This window comes from Sorex araneus, chromosome X (assembly GCF_027595985.1).
Source record: "Sorex araneus isolate mSorAra2 chromosome X, mSorAra2.pri, whole genome shotgun sequence".
Taxonomy (NCBI): Eukaryota; Metazoa; Chordata; class Mammalia; order Eulipotyphla; family Soricidae; genus Sorex; species Sorex araneus.
In genome coordinates, this window is record NC_073313.1 from 199,045,792 (window position 1) to 199,062,654 (window position 16,863).

At 36.1% G+C, this 16,863-nt stretch overlaps 1 protein-coding gene across 2 annotated transcripts in view; it reads right to left on the minus strand.

Annotated features, from left to right (window-relative positions):
• Nucleotides 1-16,863, minus strand: part of SLC38A11 (solute carrier family 38 member 11) — a 65,583-nt gene that overhangs the window by 12,735 nt on the left and 35,985 nt on the right. The window contains exons 8-10 of one of the 2 annotated variants that reach the window (XM_055122325.1): nucleotides 5,133-5,215; nucleotides 4,309-4,470; nucleotides 266-378 (exon numbers count right to left, since the gene is read on the minus strand). In XM_055122325.1, coding sequence (XP_054978300.1) covers nucleotides 266-378; nucleotides 4,309-4,470; nucleotides 5,133-5,215 — 358 coding nt within the window. The remainder of the gene's footprint in view (nucleotides 1-265; nucleotides 379-4,308; nucleotides 4,471-5,132; nucleotides 5,216-16,863) is intronic. The other variant, XM_055122326.1, reaches the window with a different exon arrangement.

Genomic DNA, 16,863 nt, shown 5'->3' on the forward strand with positions numbered 1-16,863 from the left:
CTATTAAAGAATGCTATTCATTGTGTAATGGAGTTGTGTAAATATTTCTATTTATGAAAAAATGTACTAAATTACCAAGCATTTTAAAATCTGACTTTTGAAAAACTGTCTTGGAAACATTTAGATTTCTCTTTAAGGTCACTGACAGACAAGATGTTAAAAAGTATATTATTTGCTGTCACTTAGGAGTTTGCATAACTGAATTCTTTACAAATTTTCACCAGAGACCATCTACATAAAGTGTTGCAAAGAAATACGTGCTTACCTCTCTAGTCACAAAGCATTCGATTGGGTATGTTAAAATGATAGTGACTCCATAACAAAACCTTCCAAATGTTACCAGGTCATCATTTCTGCAGTAATTTTCAAATAAGTCTCCTAGATAATAATATAAAACATATTTATTTTAAAGACATTAAAGATTTGAGATCCATATTTAATAAATAAGATTACTCATTACATAAGTGAAACTATGTAGACTTAATTTACTGACTAGGACAGATTGCCTATCTAAATAGGCCTTTGCAATCAGTAGCTCCTTGATTATTTGTTGATAGTTCATTTTCCACTTGATTAATTCATTCCTAAATACTTTTTCTTTTCGTTAATTTCGGAGATCAACCTTAAATTTGCAGCAATTTTTGAAAAGCACTTTTTCCATTGTCTTCTTACACTAGAATCACCTCCCTAAATCCTGGTGCCTGGATTTTAATTTCTGGTCTTTGTTTCTGCTAAATGACTTCATTTTTTAAAAGTCTCATAAAATAAACAAATTTCCTTTTGAAATGCTATTCTTAGATGAAGAACAATCATGAAGGGAAAAGTAGACCAATACATCTGGGGAGCTGAATTTCCTGTATATCATGCTATAGAGTTTAATCACAAATTCAGGGCCACCACAAGAAATTCCAGGCATGCATTATCTTTCATGGCATCCAGTGAATTTGAGTTTAAAGTGGCTGGTTTAAAAAAATATAAAAATACATTTACTTTTCTCAGAAAGAGCATTAAATTTAATTGGTTCTAAAGTAAACAACAAATCACATACCCCTTGAAGCAATTCTTATTAAGAGATCATATTTTCTCAGACACCAATGCCTAAATTTAGGCATTTAATGAGAGCATAGGAGTTACGTCAAAAAAAAAAAAAAGAAGAAATGTTCTCACAGGCCAGAGAGATATGCAGGGAATAAGGGAATAAGGAACTTGGCTTGCATGTGTCTGACCTGGTTCCTGGTTCAGTCCCTGGCACTGCATATGGTCTCCTGAGCTCTGCCTGGAGTAAATCCCTGAGCAGAAGCCAGGAAGAAGCCCTGAACGTCACTGGGTGTGGCTACCTCTTCCCAAACCCCATCCAAAAAGTTCCCCAATGTCAAAACAGGCATACTTTTGCTGGTTTATTTCCTAAACATTACTTATTGTATTTCAATTTTGAGAGTCATTTGTCAGTTAAACTAAATAGAAAATTAGTCTGTTCTTTTTGGTTTTTTTTGCTTTTGGGGGCCTTAGCTCCTGTACTCTCTCTCTGGCTCCTGAATTGAAAATTAGATAAGAGTCACACATAATATAATGCTGTTTAGAAAAAAAAAAAACACAACTAATATCCTATGTCTGTATAGTTTTTGGTTTTTTTTATTTTTTTATTTTTTGCTTTTTGGGTCACACCCTGCGATGCACAGGGGTTACTCCTGGCTGTGCACTCAGGAACCACTTCTGGCGGTGCTCAGGGGACCATATGCAATGCTGGGAATCAACCCAGGTCGGCTGCTTGCAAGGCAAACACCCTACCTGCTGTGCTATTGCTCCAGCCCCTGTCTGCATAGTTTTTGATGAAATTTTTATTCAAAAGCCAAATCACTTTTCTTTCTCTAAAATTGCTTTAAGTGTTTCCTCTACCTTCCCCAGTCAACTAGAAATGTTCATTAGGTTTTAGTGTTTCTTTGGGAGCTGAAGAAGTTTCAACCATAAAGAAGTAGAGGCAAACACTGGTACCACGGTTGAATGAAAAGTTTCTAGCACTCTGTGAAGTTAAAAGGAGTGAAGCTCCCAGTCACCAATCTTCACTAAAACATAGGCCTACATCTTTACAAAAGTCACTGGGAATGACAACCTATCGAGAGCTCTTGTCCCTTACCAGGAGTTTATCTACTGATAGTGAAGCACATTGTTTGCACAAACAAGACCAGATTTGCTTACAGTGATATGTACTAAAGAAAATAATATCAGCTATTCCAGATTTAGTCAAATGTATTTTAGGCTATTATAACTAGAAACACAGGAACCCATACACCCACACACCACCATCACCAAAACCAACCTATCCACTTCGTTATATAAAGATTTTAAATTATATTTAAGCAATTCCTACTAATAAAAACACCAGGGAAGTATGACTAAGGAAAGTGCTTATGTCATGTTGAGAAAGCAATTAAAAACCAAGGTTTTATATAGATCAAAGCTAGAGGCCATCTGAGTTGGCAAACTATGAAGCAATAGTGATACACGGCCATGTTTTGTAACAATTTTTTATCAAGTCCTTCAAAGTCACTTTGTTACTGCTCTCTAATGTCAAACAAGATGCTGTTTTTCTGATGGAATGTAATTACATTAAATGTCCTTTTTTAGCCATTTCTATTTCTTATGAGATCTGTTCCTACAATCATGGTCATCCTTAACGTCAGTTTCATACAATGACAGGTCTCCTGCAAATCCAAGTTTGAAAACTAAACTCTTAGAATGTAAGAGACAATTTTTAGTGCTACTGACTAACATGGGCGAGGCAGCAAGATAGACTGGAAGCAAAAAGGCTTGCATCCTACTTTGTCACCAGCCAGCTTAGGCAAGTTACTTTACCTCATTATAGTTTAAGCAGGGGTAAAACTAGTTATTCCACTCACTTTCATGGGGTTGCTTGAAGGTCAAATGAGATAACCGACCTGCAAAAGCTTCGAGCTGTGTGAATCACAACATGCAGCAAGTTGGCAGAATATTACACCCTGAATATTACACCATGTAGGTGAACAGACGCAAGGGTAAAAGGAAGACAAGAGCTAATCCCTCAGGTGTTGTAACCAGGTGAAGAGAGGAAAAGAGAGGTAAGTTTTGTCTGGATTTGGGGGGCTTCATTGCGTAAGGGGGTGAAGGAAAAGGAATGTTTTTTGAGGAAAAGGAGGCTTTTATTTAAACTAAGAATAAGCAAATAGAAATGTTCTAAGACTGAAAATGAAGTCTGGTCTATGAGTTTAAGCAATGCAAAATCAGAGAATTCTATAGAATTTATTGAGAGAAAGTACTTGCCTGATTAAGAAGGAAGGAAGGAAGGAAGGAAGGAAGGAAGGAAGGAAGGAAGGAAGGAAGGAAGGAAGGAAGGAAGGAAGGAAGGAAGGAGGGAGGGAAAAAATAAGGGGCCAGAGTGATAGTACAGCAGGTAGGGAGTTTGCCATGCACATGACAAGTCTGGGCTCAATCCCTGGTATCCCATATGATTCCCTGAGCACCACCAGGAGTATTTCCTGGATGCAGAACCAGGAGTAACCCCTGAGCATTGCCAAATGTTGTCCCAAAACAAAAAAGCAAGGATCCAGGGACAGAGGAAAGTGGGAGAGAAGGGAGAAATAAATGGTGAATCTCTGGAAGAGAAAAAAAAAACAACAGATTGAGTGAGGGCATGACAGAATTCATTCTTCTATGAGAAGAAAGGCTGTTCAGAAAGGAGAAGTGACTCAGAAAGTTCTGTGAGACTATAAACCAAAATTATCTCTGAAAAGTGGAAGCATATTGATGTCTTGGAAAGTAAAGTTTCAGTAGGATAGTGGAGAGGGAAGAACTCATGTGTAAACGTGGTCATCAAGAGCTTAATTTTCTGAGGAGTGTCCATATTGTTTTCCAAAAGGGCTCAACCAGTGACATTTATGGCAGTGAGGAAATGGCGGGGGAAGTGGCTTCAGAGGAGGAGGACAATAGTGGGGGGAAGCAGACACTTGCGGGGAAGGGGTGGAGTTGGAGCATTGATGCACAGAACCCTATCATTAACAGTATTATAAATCACACTAACTGCAATAATTTTTTTTAAGTGTAAGCACGGAAGGAAAGAGAATGGACTACAGAAATAACTGTTGCAGCATAAAAAGAAAAAAAAAGCCCTAGGAAACAGAAAAAGCAGAGAGACAGCAAGGTAGAAGAGAGAAAGGTAAATGAAAGATAATCTTTTTAAATAGAGGATTTTGTATAATTGTACAAAAAATGACAAGGGATAGTACTGATTACACCTGAATACCAAATATGATTAAACCAAATCTCTTATTTTACCTTGAGTGAAGCCAGTAAATGTCAAGTATCCACATGTAGCAAAGAGAATACAAATGAATAAAGAAATCGCAGTAGACACATGAATGATGCGGGACCACTTAGCAACAGAGGGGTCCTCCAAAGAACCATAAACTAAGAAGCAGTTATGGTGGCAAATAAATGCTGCAATAAAAAGAGAACATTACTAAAGTAAGCACCAAAGTCCTCATTCTATTTTGTTGGGAAGTCAATGAACTGAAGTAAAAGAATAATGGTTTATTTTATATGTGAGAAAATAATTTCTCTAATAGCTGTAGGGATGAGAAATTTCATCCACATTAGGCTTATGTGGTTTCTTCACGTCAGTCTTGATACAAACCATGTCTAACCAACTTTTGTTCACATTTTCTCTTTCTTATAAGCCTTTCCAGTCATAAAAGGAATCTAAACAACACCATATTTCAGTCTATGGTCTCCTTTTTAATTTGGGATAGAGAGAAGTGGCATAAAATATTTGGCCAATTACTAATGCAATATCTACTAAGTTTTGAAGAAGCCCATAATACCTGATAAATTATCAACTTAAGAAATATGATAACTTTAATGAGTTATCTGCATGGAAAAAAAAAACTTGCCTAAGTTGAAGCAAATTTTACTGATGAGTGAGAAAAACTTAAGCCTAATTTTATGTTGGCACACACTAGATCATATGCTGCTAATAAGAAGTCTAAAATTTAGGACATCTGCTCTCTAGACACAAATAGGAAACAGTGCTTTTTCATGGTACACTGTATAGAAGACTCAAATATGATGAGAAAGGGCCTTTGAGACCATGTTATACTTACCAAATGACATAACTCCAACAGCCTGAATGGCATTAGGTTTTGCAAATACCCAGGCATCTTCTGTTTTTGGTCTAGAAAAGAAACTGTATAATTACATGGACATACAAACACAAGCACAAACATATCAGAGAATAAGAAATGGTGCCATCACATAAATTGAGCATTCATATTAATAAGCCAGGTACTAGAGACCCTTAGTAATATTATTTAATTACACATTTCATGGAAATAGCAATATTATCTATTAACCTATTAACTCCAGTCCTCTAAAATGTATGTCAGAGATCCATGGTATGGCTGAGTGGCAAAACAGATTGCAAGTGTGAGACCCTAAATTTGACCTAATTGCTGCTGATCTGTTTCCAGTTTGATGCTGGAGACTCTCCTATCTGGGAAGTCTTTCAGTGCTACAGAGTTTAATTTCAGCTGCACAGTTAGATGTGTATGAGCTTCATAACTAAAGTGTCCACCACAATCAATTATGCCAGAACTACAGTCAAGTGTGTGTGTGTGTGTGTGTATGTGTGTGTGTGTGTGTGTGTGTGTGTGTGAGTGAGTGAGTTCCAGTCATCATAACAAAAACAAAGAGAACAGGTTTCTAAAGTTCTGAAAAGGTTAGAAAATATAAAGGGGCAGGAGATACTACAGGTGATAAAGCGATTGCCTTGTCTGTGGCCAACCCTGTTCAATCCCTAGTACTATATAAGGTACCAAAAGCAACACCAGGAATGATTACTGAGCACAGAGCCAAAGTAAGCCAGAGCACCATTGGGTATGGTCTCCAAATCCCATAAATAAATAAATAAATAAATAAATGCCAAAATGTGAACTCTTATTTTGACACATTTAAGTATACATCAACTTTGTGACCTTATGTGATCAACATAACAATAAATATTTGTATCATTTGAGAAATTTATAAGGGGGGGCACAACATTTTTAATAATGCAATATTTATTCTGAACTACTCAATGTGACTCGCATTATCCTCACATTTTTCCAGGTTTATGCTATCTACAGAAGATACATAATCAATGTTACTATTTATTAAAGAATGTAGATATGAATATTAGAGGTTAAATTTAACCATATTCCAGTAACAGTCACGAATCACGATCACGAGGCAGAGAGTCTCCAGGAACCAACGCTATGTTATTTCAACCTACACTGTAGCAGTTAAATATTATTATTTTCACTTAAAACATTATGAAAATTAAGCTCTGGACAGGAACATAACTTTTCAACATTCCCTAGATATTAAGTGAGGAAGTTGAGGTTAGTCTTCGTGAGCTGTATCTCTTCCATCCAGAGTTATCAGAGGCCCCAAATTGCCAATTACGAGTCCACTTCTCAGAATGATGTCAGAGATATTTATACTTTATGTTGCTTGAAGAAACATGTTATCAACACCTAAACCTTTGTCAGCCTGTCTGTGGTGTGGCTTGGGCTCCCTAATGAGCATATCCCTGAGTCATGGTGAAGGAAACTCATTCAGGGTCTGACAGTCTGTATTGGTCCTCTGACCCCATGGACTAACTTATTGTGTGATCTCAGGCAAGCCATCCTTTCCATGCTTCAGTCTTTCAGTATATAAATTGGGATATGACAATAGCTGTACATAATGCATTGTGTTCTTGTGTGAATAGAATAAGATAAAAATGCGTGAAACCTCTGAAAGAGAGGCCTGAATATAATGTGGTCAGCAGTGATAAGTATTACTCTGTAGTCATGGTGTACTTATCCCCTGGCCTTGAGAAAAATGTAGGAAGAAAAAACTTAAAGTATGGCCAGCTTCCCTAAAACAGAGAGATAATAGCAAGATCCAAAAGAAAAAAAAAAAAAAGACCAGGGTAGAGGGGAGGGTCTTAGGAAACAAAAACAGGGGTATAAATGTTTCTTTCAAAAGTTTTGTCATTCTCTCTGGAGAGACAAATAATTCACTTTAAAAAAAAATGAGTTGACTTTATGTGGCACATTTTTGTTTCTAGATTTAAAACATGCTATTACACACACAAAGAAACTAGTGAGCTCTGAGGCCTGGCTGTTGCGAGGCCTATACAGAATGCAAGAATGTTTTGAGTGGAAGCTGCTGCCACCTACTGCCTCACTACTGCGTGATTGCAGTTTACCAGATCAATCCTAAACTACAGTCCTTAAAAGTTACTTAAGAGGGCGAGGATAATTATACAAACTTGAATATTTTATTTTAAAAAATATGTTTACGTTACACACTTTTCCTTCTAGAATTATATTCATGTGAAAAACATTCCCCTTTCCCCTTTAGTCATTCTTATATAAATAATGAAGAGGCAGAAGTTTGACTTTAACTTTTCTCCTTCCATTTAAGTTCAAATTGTTTTCCTGATCGATACGGTTTCTTGAGTATATATTACTAGGTGAGATGAAGAGTGAGCTGATATTTAGAGATAATTTTGGATTTTCCATGTTTATCTTAAGATGCAGATTTTACAAATAGAAAGTGCCCTCCATCTCCCTCCCCCCAAAAAAAAGTTACACTGAGGGGAAAAATAGTGTTTCTGAATCAAGGGAAGAAGAAAAAAATTAAATCATTTCTACAATCTTTTATAAAATAGTTTGGGACTGATTCCTAGAAATAGCTGGTTTTACAGGAAATAAATAAGAGAAAGTTCCTTGGTGAATTTTATGAGGTTGCTGAAATTTTGATGCCCAACATGGATGAGAAAATGAAGTTACAGATTATTCATACTTTGGATTTTATATGCTGAAGCAAAACATGATAGAATACAAAATGCAATAAAACATAATATAAATCATAAATAATAATTTAAAAATAAATACCCAGTTAGGTGAATCACATAAACTCTATCAATGTAACTTTATAGCATTAACAGGTTAAAGAATTAAACTTTATGATCTTAAAATACATAGAAAATTCTACAATCCAGTGTTTATTTTGCTTAAAAGATTAACAAGTCATTAAAAAGACATAACTTCCTTAATATGATAAAGGTTATTTACCAGAACATCTAGTAAATGACATATTTAAAAGTATAAAGCTAAGAACAGGATGTAGTTTAGTACACAGTGCAAGCTTCTGCATGTGTGGGGCTCTGGGTTCAATCACCAGGGCAATAAAAACAAAATAAAGAGTGTGATGTTAAAAATATTTAATGGGAAAAAGGATATTCTCTTACCTTTCAGAAATACACAAACTGTAATTCTTAGATAATATGTTAAAACACAGTGGTAAGATTTACTTGGAAAGGAATAAAATATTTGGGCATAATGTAATTATGCAAATAAAAAATTCAGGTGAATCTAACTTGAATTAGGAAGAGTATTTAGCAAGATAATTGAGTGATCATTAAGTCAATATGGTTGATGGACAGAAATGACTAAAATATTTTTAAATGCCACAGATAACAATATTAAACATTTCAAAGTGTATACATAATCTTAATAAACAACATGATTTTATTGAAAAACACAAAGGAATGTGGAAAGATACACCATATCCATATATATTCGTGGGGAAATTTAGTATCATGTTAACGCCAGATTTTTTTCTAATTAATTTTTATTTTAATTTAATTGATTTATTTACTTTGGTTTTGGGGGCACACCCAGTTGTGTTAAATACTTACCCCTGACTCAGTGCTCAGGGATCAGTTCTGGGGAAGGGAGAGAAGATAGTGCTAGAGATTGAACCTGGATAGGTCACATGCAAGTCAAGTGTCTAAGGCATTGTATAATTATAACTAGCCCCTATTTTTAATTTTATAAATATTCAATGTTATTCAGGTAACATAGTTATAATGTTTAATATTACATAGTGTTATAACATAGTATTATTGTTTATAACATAGTGTTCACTCTTTATACTTTTGGTGTGCAGTATTGTACCTTCATTAACACCAAAATGCCAAAGGCCTTCCACAAATTATTTAAATTTAAAGACTAAAACATACTTTTGAAGCAGAAAGGTATTTTTCAATTTCTCCAGCCCAAATAAAAGTATATTAAAAAAACAACCAGGGGCTGGACCAATAGCACAGCGGGTAGGGCGTTTGCCTTGCACGCGGCCGACCGGGGTTCGATTCCCAGCATCCCATATGGTCCCCTGAGCACCGCCAGGGGTAATTCCTGAGTACAGAGCCAGGAGTAACCCCTGTGCATCGCCGGGTGTGATCCAAAAAGAAAAAAAAATCATAAAATTAAACAAACTGTATAAAATCAATATAAGACATAGAGTGTTGTATGGAAAAGTAATTTATATGCGTAGTCAAAAATCATTAAGATAAGTTAACAACTGGGAGATGATTTTGTCATGCATATAACCAAGAAATGGTTATTCATCATGCTATATTATATACTCCTCCAAGTCCATTTGAATATATAGTCCAATAAACAATGGACAAAACTCAATTTATGGAAAAGTAAAGATGAAAGGACAACAAACATGCCACAAGTTACTAAAATTCATTAATGGATAACTCTAATGAAGTCTACAAAAAATGGTCATGCTAGATGTGTGCCCTTATTTCTACACTATCTCCAAGCCCAACACAGATTGTGTAAAAACACAAAAGGAGAAGAAGAGAGACCAGCGGGCTCTATCTCTCCCGATGCCCGAGTTCTGTAGTCTCACGCCGCTTCCCCACCCCCAGGGAGATGATGGCGATGATGAGGCAGGAGAAGGAAGGAAGACGGCCAAACTGGTTGCTCGATCAGTTTATCTCATTCTCTCTGCTTCTCTCCCAGTTCTCGACCTCTCTCTGTATCTTCCTCTATGCCTGTCTCTCTGTGCCTGTCTCTCTGTGTCTTCTGTGTCTTGTGTCTTGTGTCTTCTTCCTCTGTCTTCTGCCCCTTCTGTCTCTGTCCCCCTTGTCTTCTTTCTCTCCATGTCTCTTCTATCTCCCCTCAGTGCCCCACAGTCTTAGTTTATATAGCAAATTACATAGGGTGGTGTCACAAAGGTGGGTTTAACATCAACAAATCAACAAAGAAGGGTAAGACCATTTCTTGAGGAGATTAACAAAATCTCATCTAAGGAAATCTCATCTAAGGAGATCCACTCAAGGGTGGGGGTCCAAACAAGGGTGGGTGTATCAGGATGTGAGCTAGTAATCTGCTTAAATAGTTATAGTAAATCTACTTCTAATATTTCTAGCAATGTCATTCTGTATGAGCACAGTAAGAGATATAACCTTAAAGTTTGGTTCTTCCTAAGGACATTCACTATATAATTCAGACCACAGTCCTCAGGCCAGGTTAATCTTCCTAACCCCAGCAGGATCCTAATCTCGTCGTTACTTTTGGGTCATGACAGCATTGTCCATGACCATGCTCTCAACTTATAGTTGAGTATTGTGGCGCTTTGGCCTGGCCCATTTTGATGCCAGGGTAGCACATAACTTACCGCTTGCCCTGGATCCGTCCTGTTCCTCGTCGGGATCCTGCTTTTGGGGTGCTAGGAACTGAGGGCAACTTGAGTTAAGAAAGCAGACGCCCAGGAGTAAATATTATTGGAGTCAATCAACTCCCAAGTTACAAGCACAATATTGTCTTCCTGTGTGCATACAGAAAGGACATTGCTTTAAGGTAAACTGTTTCCTAAGACTAGGCTAAAAGGACAAACCCCATGTTATCCTACAACAGATTATTGATGCATATTTTAAAAACATACTTATAATAACCATATTAAAGGCATTAACTTTGCATGCAGGAGGACTGGGGCTTGAAGCACTGGCATCAGATAGTCCCCGAGCATTGCTGGAAGGAACCCTGAGCATTGAACCAGGAATAGTTCATGCACCACCAGGTGTGGCACCCCAGACAAAAGGATAACAGGCAAAGAGAAATGAATACAATTAAAAATAATAGTTTATTCTGGAGAAAATGCAATAAAGCAGCTTTTAAACATAAAAGTGTACTAATGTGAATATTGGAAGCAAATACAGAAAATTATTTTTAAAATGTCTAGCCCAATTTCCTGCTGGCTAAAATTTAAGTAACTACATAAAATTGTCAACATAAAACCTCTCTAAACTTAAAACCAATTTTAAATATTGAATTACCATAAATATAACTAAAAAAACAAGGTTCTTCTTGGTTTCTGCTCATTTATTTAACTCATTCTGTTTTGTTTATTTTGGGTCCTGGAAAATCAAGCCCTGGTGAACCTCATCCTAGGCAAGCCTCTTACCTGTTGAATTATCTTTCCAGGCCCTCATTCCATTTTGAGCTATTCCATCTTAAATTACTTATTAAGCATGTTTTGTGAGGCAATAACTGTAAAATATCCAAGGACATTGAAACACAAAAGAAAACTATAGAGTATTGTGGTGTCTATAATATAATCAGAATAATATTAGTAAGTATTATCTGTAATTTTGGCTCTGTTCTATGTCTATATTGTTCCATACTGCTACCATTAGCCATATTTCAAGTGGCTACTGTAGTACTGTAGCACTGTAGCACTATTGTCCCATTGTTCATCGATTTGCTCCAGCAGGCACCAGTAATGTCTCCATTGTGAGACTTGTTGTTATTGTTTTTGGCATATCGAATAAGTCACGGGTTAGCTTACCAGGCTTTGCCATGTGAGTGGATACTCTTTTTTTTTTACAAGTTTAAGAATAATTTGCAATAAGTTTTCTGTATATAAGGAAAGTATTTCAAATTATCTAAACTTATAAAGTTATTTACACTTATTTAGTTATTTAGTTATTAGTTATTTAGTTAGTTATTTAGTTATTTACACTTTAATATTTAAATATTTTGGTTAATAACGTATAACATTTTATTTTTAGTAGTAATCTCGAACAAGTAAGGTGAGTTTATTCCTGAAGAAATCTAAAAAAGAACCTACTTTGCAATTCCTTTTTTTTTAAAAAAAGAACCTCTTCTTTACAACCGTTGAACTCTACTTCCTTAAAGAATTTAAACCAAGTGTATTATTTGTATGTCCAGAGTTTTCTATGGAAAAAGGTCACCCTAAAACTAGTCTAATAATGTCAGTAAATTTTCATCAGTAAGTATTTAATGTAAGCTGCCGATGAATAGAACTATTGTTAACCCCATTTTAATTTCTATTTATTTCATGTAATATAGATTATTTGCTACCTACATTCCAAACTTCGGTTAATGTGCTTGATAGTGCATGATAAAATGATAACTTAATTTCCATTGTGCAGGATAAAATTTCTCGTAAGTAAGAAAAGAACACAAATCTGAAATGGAAAAAATAAGCACCTAGGTGTCTTTACATTTAAGTTTTTTGTTTTTGGACCACACCAAAGGGTGCTCAAGGCTTACTACTGGTTCTGTGTTCAGGGATCACTCCTGAGAGTTCTCAGGGACCATATGAAGTGCTGAGGATCAAAGCTGGTTCAGTAGCATGCATAGATTAAATTTTAACTGATATAATAACAGGGAGACTTCAAGAAGATTATTAGAGATTAATGGCACAAAATTATTAAAGAAAACTTGTCTCAGTTGTCTGAAGAACAGACAGAGTGCTTCTAATTATATTTTGTTTTGTGTCATCAAGGTTAAGTGAGAAAATGAATTAAAGAGTGTGGCATATAGTGGACAATCAAAAATGATTAATCCTTCTGTTTTTTATGTCATCACTAAACTAATAATGCATGTGTTAGTTTGGATGTAAGAACCAGAAATTATGAGAAATACAATAATCAGAATATTCATATTTATTTAGATAATGAAGGGATCTGAGGAAGGCAAGATAATTAACTTAAAATAATATCATTGATCTTGATAATACACATGAATGAAACCAAATGAGCAGTATTTTATGATGAAAAGATGAAATTGTTCACCTATGCTTTGATATTCATAGTAAATGTTCATTATTCTACCTCATGCACTAATTTTCTGCTCAACTGGTTGTCTGCGATTGGTGCAATTTCCAGCTGTGAGGTTATTTCAGACAATCATAGAGTACTTGAAGTTGCTCATATCACTCCAAAGCATATATGTTATCTTTGCTGTCAGTCTCTCAAGACAGGTTTGTTGTATATCTGTGTTAAAGGAAATTTTCCTATAGTAATACAGAAAATATTGCCAATGGAAGAAAATTAAGTGTTTAAATATATGAGGACTGTCTTTAAATCATAAAATATTTGACAACTTAGGCCAGAGTGATAGTACAACATACAGGTGCTTGCCTTGCCTGTGGCTGACCTGAGTTCAATCTCCCTGAGCACTGTAAAATCTGGTCCAAAAAGGGGGCTGGAGCGATAGCACAGCAGGTAGGGCATTTGCCTTGCACACCGCCAACCTGGGTTCGATTCCCAGCATCCCATATGGTCCCCGGATCACCACCAGGAGTAATTCCTGAGTGCAGAGGCAGGAGTAACCCCTTTACATCGCCGGGTGTGACTCCCCCCAAAAAAAGCAAAAAAAAAAAAAATGGTCCTAAAAGAAAAAAAACAAAATATTTGACACCTAAGATGGATAGAGAGGCAAACTGCCTGATTATTTACACCAGATAACATTTTTACACCAGTTATTTGAATTTTTAAGAAGTATAAATAGACCCTTTACATTTTAAACTTATCTTTACAGACATAGAAACATATACGTATATATATATAAATTAAGCTTATATTATCATTATTTCATGTTACGTAAATTTGTGATAGTACAATATATATTTTTCTGTAAGATTACAAAGAATAAGTTTGTGCCTTTTGTATTTCACTGCAAAGAAATATCATTTAAAAAGTCGTATTTTGTTGTGACAGTAACAATGTAAATACAGTGATATTTGAGTTCATTTTATTTTTTTACTTACACTTTTAAATTACTTATTTTTTATTGAGATCTAGTTGACCATATAATATTGTTATTTTCTGATGAATAGCAACATTCGATATTTAAATAAATTTATTGTACAAAACTTCTTTTTCTTTTTTCTTGTGATTAGGATCAGCATTTTAAAAATTATTATTTAGGTAATATGATTACAATAGTGTAAAGTTGGTGCTAGAGAGATGGTATAGTGGGTAGGGTGCTTACTTTGCATACGGCCAACTCATATGATTTCCGGTTCCCTGAATACTGCCAGAAGTGATCCCTGAGCACAGAGCCAGGAGTAAGCCCTGAATAGCACCAAATGTGGCCCAAGATAAAACAAAATAAAATAAAACAAGTTTATCGTTTTATGTGTAGTTATTATTGCACTTCTCTACCACTGCTTTATGTCACCCTGCGTCTGGTGTTCATTGCTCCTATGGCTTTTAATATGAGACCAAGGGTTTATCTTTGCTCCATTTTGTATATCCCCTTGTTTTTTCTCTCTGTATGTGATGAAGGTTTTTAATATTTACTTTGTAAGCAACTTTCAAATATGCCATACAGTAGTACTGACTATAATTACATACATACTATGCATCAAAATTATAAAATGAATTATATGGAAGCTTGTACATTTTGACCACCCCCCTTCACATTTACACACAAACCATACCAATAATAAGTTCTCTATCTATAGGCTTATTTTTAATTTTTTGGGTTTTCTTTGTTTTGTTTAGATTCCACAAAGATGTAATATCATATGGTATTTATCTTTCTCTCCTTGCATTATTTAATTTAACACAATTCTTCAAGGTTTATCCATAACATTATAGCTAGATATCCTTCTATTTCTGTCTAAAAATATTTCATTGTATGTATAGCACAGCGGTAGGGCATTTGCCTTTCATGTTGTTGACCCATGTTCGATTTCTCCGCCCCTCTTGGAGATCCCGGCAAGCTACCGAGAGTATTTTGCCCGCATGGCAGAGCCTGGCAAGCTACCTGTGGCATATTGGATATGCCAAAAACAGTAACAAGTCTCACAATGAGATGTCACTGGTGCCTGCTCGAGCAAATCGATGAGCAACGGGATGACAGTGACAGTGACAGTAATATATTTGTAGCTATTGAGTATGTATTTATAAATGTAAATATGTGAGCATATATGTAGATCTGTGAGTATAAATCTATATGAATAAATTTTATATATCCATCCAATGGTGAGGAGTCACACAACAGGCAGAAGCAATGCATTCCCAAATTGGGAACTACTAAAGAAAAATTCAGAAAAATAAAGATATGCTTTTAATTTCATTCATTTTTCCCCATCAGATATCATTCCCCAAAACTTTCAAATAAGTGCTGGTACATATTGTACTTCTTCTTTCTTTCTTTCTTTTCTTTTTTTTTTTTTTTGCTTTTCGGGTCACACCCAGCGATGCACAGGGCTTACTCCTGGCTTTGCACTCAAGAATTACTCCTGGCAGTGCTTGGGGGACCATATGGGATGCCAGGGATCGAACCCGGGTCGGCCGCGTGCAAGGCAAATGCCCTACCTGCTGTGCTATCGCTCCGGCCCCTGTACTTCTTCTTTCTTTTTGTCACTAATCTTTCAGTTAGTAGAGACTTATAGTGGATATAAATTTAGAAGTAGAAAAGGGGACTAGGTAATTCAGCAATTGCATACATTTTGAAAGATAATTTTTTAACAACTAACTTCCAGGATACTAAATCTATAATCTCTCATGTAACAGTGTAAGCCCCATAAAAAATAAAATAACCTCACTGAAGAGAAAAATAAATTTAAAGAAATACCTTAAATTTTCACTTAAAGTATCAGGCAAATTCATAATGAAAAGCTAGACTTGGGACACTGAGTAAAATGTGGCTCTTAAAACATTTGTAATTTTTTGAGAGACAGGCGTGTCTTTGTTCTAATGAAGCCACAATGGGTGGCCTCGTTGGTGGTAGAGCCCTAGCAAGCCCAAGCCTAGAAGCTTGAACTTTCTAGACTTACCTCCCCTGGCCCCATTCTTTGAATGAAAATGAAACTAATGATCCATCTTGCCTACATCTATGATGAGGCCTCTACAAAAATGCCACCATGATCAGTGATAAAGCCTCTGTAAAAGTGCCCTGGCTTGGTGGCAGAGACTCCTAGTGCACAGGGAGAATATAGAAGATCTGCACCTCTTTCCACTTATCTTGCCCCATACAGCATTTCCCTCAGGATGCTCCTTTGTGTTCTTGGTCATCTTCTTTATTAATGCTCCAGTAAATAGAAGTAAACTATTTTCCTGAGGCCTGTACCTCACTATCAAATTAATAAAATCCAACGAAGAGTTGGTGGGAATCTCTGATTTATAGGCAATGTGTCAGAAGCACAGGTGGCAGGGGGGTCTGGCCACTGGTATCAGAAGCTGGTTGCGGGAGGCAATCTAGAAGCACTGAGTCGGCCTGTGCTCTCTGATGCCCAATGTTAAGGGGGGTAGAACTGAGGGGAATTGTTGGGCATCCAGAGGGTGCTGTGAGTAAATTTAATCTCACATTTGATGATCACAGGTGTTAAGAGTGAAATGAGTTGTGTGAGAGTAAAGAAGAAAGACTGGGGTGTAGGTTTTCTTAAGGGACATTCTTTGTCTCTTCAGACCTCAGAAACTGCCTTGCCCTGTAGCAGCCCAATGGCATAAGGACCACACATCCCTTTGAAATGCAAACACTGAGCTCCTAGGAGACACAGAAACTGAGTCACTAATCAGATGCAGAAAACCAGAGAAGGGTGGATCCCTCAGAAAAGAAGCTATGAGGACTTGAAAGGTAGTGATAAGATGTGAAAGGACTATCAACAGAGCAAGGCTTTCCCCGTGGACAATTTTAAAATTAACTTTTGTGTACACAGAGAACTCTGGTCCAAGACAACTAGGATTTC